The sequence below is a fragment of the Dipodomys ordii genome, unplaced genomic scaffold (assembly GCF_000151885.1).
Source record: "Dipodomys ordii isolate 6190 unplaced genomic scaffold, Dord_2.0 Scaffold1, whole genome shotgun sequence".
Lineage (NCBI taxonomy): Eukaryota > Metazoa > Chordata > Mammalia > Rodentia > Heteromyidae > Dipodomys > Dipodomys ordii.
In genome coordinates, this window is record NW_012267217.1 from 38,520,421 (window position 1) to 38,528,529 (window position 8,109).

At 37.0% G+C, this 8,109-nt stretch overlaps 1 protein-coding gene across 1 annotated transcript in view; it reads right to left on the reverse strand.

Moving 5' to 3' along the window:
• Positions 1–8,109, reverse strand: part of Als2 (amyotrophic lateral sclerosis 2 (juvenile)) — an 80,520-nt gene that overhangs the window by 44,589 nt on the left and 27,822 nt on the right. Inside the window, exons 6-8 of the mRNA XM_013014930.1 lie at positions 7,412–7,580; positions 6,236–6,332; positions 3,842–3,919 (exon numbers count right to left, since the gene is read on the reverse strand). Coding sequence (XP_012870384.1) covers positions 3,842–3,919; positions 6,236–6,332; positions 7,412–7,580 — 344 coding nt within the window. The remainder of the gene's footprint in view (positions 1–3,841; positions 3,920–6,235; positions 6,333–7,411; positions 7,581–8,109) is intronic.

The following is an 8,109-nucleotide window of genomic DNA, read 5'->3' on the forward strand; positions in this document are numbered from 1 at the left end:
GGACATAAGAATCTTAAGCCTTTCTTGCCTGGGCTGGCTTCAAATTGTGATCTTTAGATCTCAATCTCCTAAGTAGCTAGGAATATAGGTATGAGCTACCAGAACCTGGCCATGAACTGGTTGATTTTCATAAAAATCAGAAAAATAGAATTTAAAAAGAAAAACCCATGGATTTAAGTTTTTATGTTTTTGAAGTCTCTATAAATATTCAATATTACAATCAACAATTCCAGAAATTTCTAGAGCCCTACTCTAAAACTGATGTCTAGGATGCACATTTGTCAATTTACATTCAGATCTGTGCACAAAACTCAAAGCAAACCAAAAAGATCTAATAAGGGTAAATTTCATTCTTGACAACTAAGCTGTGAGGTGCTAAAATTCAGTTCCCCAATGATAACTCACTAACTACTTCTCTGATGTTGAAACAGGCAAGAACCCCTGAGCAGTCCATGTATGTGGACCTCTAGACTAGTGGTTTCTAAAGAGTGGTGTGTGCAACAGCAGCAGCAGATCACTTAGAATATGGTAGAAATGAACATCTCAGGCCCCACAGTTACCTAGAAGGGGATCCAGTACTGATTTAACAAGACCTCCAGAAGATTCCAACATATATACAGAAGTTTAAGAATCACTGCTTTAAACAACTGAATTTCAAACCTTAGGACCTATGGAGTGATTTACAAGCTACAATGCAAAGGCAAGTACCAGGGATCTAGGTACATTCCAGTTGTTCAACTAAAGCAGTTGACATTGATCTATTTTGTACATGGTATTCCACAGAAGATCTCACAGAACAAAGTGTACTGTTCCAAAACTACTACCCCAAATCTCTTGATCTAGATTCACCCTTGACTCTTATACAGATAACCCTAATCCATTAGATTCTTTATGTCTAGATAAGATCCAAGTAGTAGGGGACTGTGAGAACCTGTGTGTACTTGTGTCTATCTCCACTACTACATGACTATCTTCTTCTGACAAGACATTCTCTCCTCAAATTCAAGCTATCCAAATGAGTGAATTAAAACATCCATAGAAGAAAAGAGTACAACTTCCCTCCCTTCTTTTTTTGAGATAGGGCCTCATTACATAGCCCAGACTGAACTCAAACTCACAATCCTCCTGTTTTTGTTTTTTAAGGATTCCAAATATGTAATCTTAATTTCTTATCAAAACAAATGCAAATCTCACTGTCTTAACTTCTAATTTTCATAGGTTATCTAGAATGACTTCAGAAATCATTCTTTTTTTTTTTTGGTCATGGGGCCTGAACTCTGGACCTGGGCACTGTGCCTCAGCTCTTCAGCTCAAGGCTAGCGCTCTACCTCTTGATCCACAGTGCCACTTCTGGCTTTCTCTGCTTATGTAGTGCTGAGGAATCAAATGCAGGGCCTCATGCATGTAAGGCAAGCACTCTACCATTGAGCCACCTTCTCGGCCCCTCAAAAATCATTTTTATCTATGCAGGATGGATAGTGCAGTTCTAGAGCATTTACCTAGCATGCATAAGGCACCAGGTTCAATCTCCAGCACCACTTACAACTCTTTGTCCTCTTCCCCAAATATGTATTTTAAAAAGTCAAAATCTTGATACTGTACTTTTCTGTATATACCATGAAAGAATGAAGTAAAACCCTGTAACAAATTCTGTTCTCTCATCTCTAAAATGCTAAATAAATGTTTACTTTCTAGGATCTCCAACAATGTTTTATAAAACTTTCTTTAGTATGATAGGTTCACTTCTTACTTTATTTAACTAACTAAAAAAAACAGTAATAGACACCAGATGGCTTATTATTGAAGACTGAGTCAAGAAACAGTAGCTTATTCTTAACTGTTTTGTTAAGTCATTTCTTCCCAGTAAAATTAAGTTCACTGAAAAGAAAAGCATCAATAAGAGTCTTGGTAACAAACACAGAGTGTGTCTTTGACACATGAATAATTGGAATACTATAGTATAGTTATCCTCACATTGAGGTAACTACCCTTTTTTTAGGCTATTCTCAATAAAAGAGTTTCTCCTGGGACAAGAGTGTTATCATAAGCAAGCTACATAAACACAGGCTCCATATCACATTTTTCTATGATTCTTCAGATGCACACTACACTGTCTCATACCAAAAAAAAAAAAAAAAAATCCAAACCTTTCTAAAAGAAGAGAAGGGAGGAGGAGGAAAAGAAGCTGTGGTATAGTATGTTGGATCAAGACTGTAATTCTAGCTTTGTGGGAGGCTAAGATTAGAAGGACCACTGTTCCAGGCCAGCTTGGGAAGACTCTTAACTCAATGGAATGCGCTGGACATGGTGGTGTGCACCTATCATCCTAGCTATGGAAGCAAAATAAAAGAATTCAAAAGTCCAAGTATGGGCCCATGCAAGAAGCAAGACCCTATTTCAAAACAACCAATGCAAAAAAGACTAGAGGCATGGATCAAACAGTAAAGCGCCTAACTGGCAAGAACAAGACTCTGAGTTCAAACTCTAGTACTTCCAACAAAAAAAGAAAAGAAAAGCTAAAAACTCAGGATGGTACAGCAAATGAAAAAAAAAAAGCTGAAGAACACTGTTCTAGAATTATATGAAGCCAGGAACTGGTGGCTCAAGCCTATAATACCTAACTACTCAGGAGGCTGAGATCTGACTATTACGGCTTGAAGCCAGCTGGGGCAGGAAAGTCCATGAAACTCATCGCCAATAATCTATTCAGAAAAGGCTGAAAGTGGTACTGTGGTTCAAGTGACAGAGTACTAGCCTTGAGCATAAAGAGGCTCAGGGACAGTGCTCATTCCCTGAGTTCAAACCCCATGACCAGCAAAAAAATAAAATAAAATAAAATAAAAGAATTACATGAAGACCTAGAAGTAGCATTTAATAAACTAAACCAAATCCATTCAGTAGTGAAAATGTCACCTATATTTTTAGTTCACAAAAAAGGTTTACTATTATATTTGTTATAAATGCAACACCATAAAAAAAATGGCTTGTAAAAGGCAAATTAAAGTGAGAAGTCAGAGTAATCATTTGATAGCAAAAGCTCAGAAAATATCACATTCTTAAAAACTTTCAGTTTAAGTGAAAGTACTTTAAGTTTTTGTTTAAAAAAAGAATAAGGTAATATACTCAGTGAATAAGGCAAAGAAAAAAAAACACATTTCTTACAAGTGCATTTAGTTTTGAAAAGAAGTGGTTTCATGTTAAAAAAAAAAATTAAGAACACTTAAAGGCTAGAAGCTGGTGGTAGAATTCCTGCCTAGCAAACCTGGCACTGTGTCTCAAATGGTAGAGTTTTAGCCTTGAGCAAAAGAAGCTCAGGGACAGAATTCAAGTACAGGACTGGCAAAAAAAAATTTTTTTAAACAGGAGCGAGGTGTTGGTGGCCATGCCTTTAATGCTCAGAAGGCTGAGATTTTGAAGATCAAAGTTCAAGACCATCAAAAAAGATGGGCAAGACTGGGCAGTAGTGAGCCTATAATCCTATATATTCAGGAGGCTGAGATCTGAGGATCATGGTTCAAAGCCAAAATGATCCAAGGGACTCTTATCTCCAATTGGCCACCTATAAGCTAGAAGTGAAGCTGTGGCTTAAGTGACTAGCCTTAAGCAAAAGAGCTCAGGGACAGTGCCTAGTGGCTAGCCTTAAGCAAAAGAGCTCAGGGACAGTGCCTAGTACCTCTAGAGGTTTGAAGTCAGCTTTCTGACTTCAAATAGTAATAAAGTAAATAAATAAGTAAATAAATAAATAACAAAGTTAGACTACAAATTTGTTCAACACAATGAGCAAATATAGTTATAATGTAGAATTTGAGGATAAATTGCTATTAAGTAAAAAAAAAAATACCTTTATAAGTCGAGGAACTGTTGTTGGAAAATCAGAATGCCCAAGCTGACCAAAGGTATTGCTTCCCCATGAGTAAACCTATCAAAAAAGTAAAGTAAGGTAAAAGGTATGAATCTTGATCTTACAGGCCAACTCTGGGCCTCTATGATCATATACTAATAGTTACGCATAAACTACTCATATTAGATTTTCACTATTTAAAATAAATATTTAGCAGGTATGATAGTCCATGCCTCTACACCCAGCACTCAGAAGGCAGGACAGCTGAGAGTTCCTGGCCAGTCTGGGTTACATAGCAAGACCTTGTCTCAAAAAAAAAAAAAGAATTAAGAAAAATAAAATCTGTTTTTTAGATAATCTCACTATGTAACTCAGGCTAGCCTGAAACTTATGATCCTTCTGTTTCTACTTCCCAATACTGGAATTGCAGGTATGTGCCACAATGCCCAAACTATAAAAATTCATAACTGAACAAAATCAGCAATAAAGGGCACATAGAGCACAGAATCCAGAGGTTACCAATAACCAGTAACCTCTTAGGTGCTTACTAGCTACCAAGCCCTGTTTGTCCCACATTCTGTGTATTATTTAATGTTTCATTCCTTCAACAATTGTTTTTTGTTTCAATATAAGGAAAGTGGCCCACATAAGTTAACTATATTACCGAAGTAACAAATTGTAAGCTACAGAGCCACAATTTAATCCTAAAACTGATTTCTACCCCCCATATATATATAGTACAAAACAGAGTATTATTTCTTTTTTGCCATGCTGGGAATAGAGCCTCAAGGCCTTAGGCTAGACAAGCACTTTACCATTGAGCTGGTATCCTTAGCCCATGTAACCATACTACTAATGCTGTTTCTAAATCGAATTGCTTTTTCTTTTTGTTTAATGGTATGAATTAACATTTGAACATCAATAAGCCTACATCTACAAAACCATTTTTAACAACTATATACAACTCCATCATAGGCATACTTTAATCAATTACCTACTAAATTATTTTTTTTAATGCTAGCAAAAAATTTTCCCCCCTTTTATTAATCTCAGGGCATTACTAGGCAGGCATGCTACCACTTGAACCATATATTTAGCTCTAACAATTCTTGAATATATATACTTGTAAAGATATATGTCTATCTATTTCTGTAAGAAAAATTTCTAGGCAAAATAAAATTGAGGTCAGAAAATTTTCATGTATGTATTTATTTTTGCCAGTACCAGGCTTAAACCCAGGGCCCTGTGCTTGCTTGCTCAGCTGAAAGTCTGCCACTTAATGTCATGTCTTTTTTCTACTCTTGAGATTATTGGGGAAAAAAAAATCACCTGACTTTATTCTTGATCATGTATTTTTTAAGCTATATATGTAGTCTATGCACAAGTAGAATACATAAATTTTAACTTTTTTTCTTTTATAAATAGAAGACAGTGTTCTAACATCATTTATTAAATATTCAGTGTTATTTCCTGAACTAATATGACTACTTTGATAACATCCAAAACACTCATATGATTTCTTCTATAGACCTATTTCTGTTCTACTAAACTGTGTATAGTTGGGGAAGGGGCAGAACAGCAGTACTGGGCATTGAACCAAGCCCTTGAGCGATAAAAACAATAACTAAAAGCAATTTCTTAGGAAGATTTCTATATAAATGAGAAAAAAAATGATTTTAAATATGCCAGAAATCCCTTCTAGATCTCACAATTGAAAAAGAAAAATGTCTTTTGTATTTTTAATGTCTACTATGGATTTTCTTCATTCAAGAATATCTTTTAAGGCTGGGACTGTGGCTTAGCGGTAGAGTGTTTGCCTAGCATGCACGAAGCCCCTGGTTCGATTCGTCAGTACCACATACACAGAAAAAGCCCAAAGTGGGGCTATGGCTCAAATGGTAGAGCACTAGCCTTGAGCGCAAAGGGGCTCAAGGACAGTGCCCAGGCCCTGAGTTCAAGCCCCAGAACTAGGGGTGGGGGGCAGAATACCTTTAAAAAATAAAATCAATACCCTGGAAATTATGAATTTCATTTTTAGGTGACAGAACATAGGGAAAGCTAATAGCTTTATTTGTTGTTTTGCAGGAGGAGGTTTTGGTGGTATTGGGATTTGAACTCAGGACCTTGTATTTGTTAGGCTCGCTTTCAACTACCACCCAAACTTCTTCATCAAGCAGTTTAGTGTTAAATCCAAGTCAATATTAAGTATGGGACTTAAGACAAGTTAAATAATTTCTCTTAGCCTATAGGAACCACACTAAAAGTATTTGAAAGCTGAAATGAAGTAAGGTACTGTTTGACACTGAAGATACTCAGTAAGTGATGGTCCAGGCATACTATGTTGGCCTTTCATGAAAATAAGATCAGCATTAAATACTTTAGTTTGCCTCTTACCTGAGATTTTGCAGTAAGTGCAAGAGAATGGTAACTACCTGCCTCCAGATAGATGATTTCTTTTCCATCCAGACATTTGACACACAATGGTTGAAGTCTTAAAGAAAAAACACAAAGTATTAAGTATTCTCAGCAAGAACCATGATCTTTCTCAAATTACAGTAAATGTCTTCAAGCAAAAGAAATAAAACATTAAAATAAAAATAATGGATTTAATGTTCACACTACTTTTTAACATTGTAAATCATTTTTGGAAGACTTTACTTCAGTCTTTATCTATCAATCTCTAATTAACGCCCATAATTCATAATAACCCCCATAATGCCTGTAATTCTAGCTAGTTGGGAGGCTGAGATCAGAAGGATTTGTGTGTGTGTGTGTGTGTGTGTGTGTGTGTTAGTACTGGGGTTTGAACTCAGGACCTGGGCACTGTATCTTAACTTTTTTGCTCAAGGCTAGTGAGCCACAGCTCCACTCCCAGCTTTTTGGTGGTTAAGGTAAGAGTCTCACTGACTTTCTAACCCAGGGTAGCAATTCTCAGACCTCAACTTCCTCAGGAGGTAGAATTACAGATGTGAATTACTGGGGCTACACTTTAGAAGCATTTTGTTTTGGGGTTATTTTGGGTATATATGCAAGAACTCCTACTTCTCAATCAATAGTTGGGCATGATGGTACACATATCTGTCACCCTAGATAATTGGGAGGATTATGGTTCTAAGCCAGCATGGGCAAGAAAGTCACTAAAAGAAATAAACCCACTGGCATTTTTTTTGGAGGAGGGTGAGAAAGGGTCTGACCTCAACTCAGCTCCTGAGAGCTGGGTTATTGGCATATACTACTGTGCCCAACGTAAGCTATACATTTTAACGATTCAACTATTTCAATGAAATACCATGTTGTCCCCAACACTATTTTCTGTATTCAAAGATCAATACATAGCAAAGATCAACATACACACACACACACATATACGTAGATATATATACATACACACATATATATATGTATGTATGTATGTCAGGTTTTTTTTTTTTTGAATCAGCTAATGCATTGTAATCTGGAGCTGGATGGGACCCCATTTCCTGTAAGAGGAAATGGATGTGTAGAGATCTTTGTAGGAGACAAGTTATTTGTTTAAGCCAGTCCTTATCAGTGAATGCTGATTGCACTTACCTGGGCAGCACATCGCCATGCCCCAGCTGCCCCTCCTTCCCTTTTCCCCAGGTCCACACCTCAGTTCTCAGAGAAGGCAGAAGTGCATCTGCCTCTCCACTGTATGTGGGAGTCAGAACCACTGTTCTCGTTTTTACCCGAGCAGCCTTTCTTAAGAGCCTGGGGGAAACTGAAAATAATCAAGAGATGAGAGACAGAATAGAAAGCATGGAAGACAATGTTTTGATAAGCCAAAAATTTTCAAAGAAATACACTAACATGGTAAATTTGAAGTATATTCTATGAAGTCTTTACAAAAGGTGACTATAACAGACAAATGAGTTTGGTAAATGTTCCCTACTAAATTTTTATTCACCTGCTATCTCCCTGAAGAGACTCATACTTAATAGTACAGAAAGTGCTGTCAAGTCCAGAAATTAAGGACACCATTTAAATTTAACACAGCCACACTGCCAATCACTTGGTCACAGAATACTTTTCCATGTAAAAATCTAGCGACATCCTATAGAATTTCAATTCTTAAGAATATGCTAAACAAGGGCTGGGAAGGTGGCTCAGTGGTAGAGCGCTTGCCTTGCATGCCTGAGGCCCTGGGTTTGATTCCTCAGCACCACATAAGCAGAAAGAAAAAAGCCGGAAGTGGCGCTGTGGCTCAAGTGGTAGAGCGCTAGCCTTGAGCTGAAGAGCTGAGGGACAGC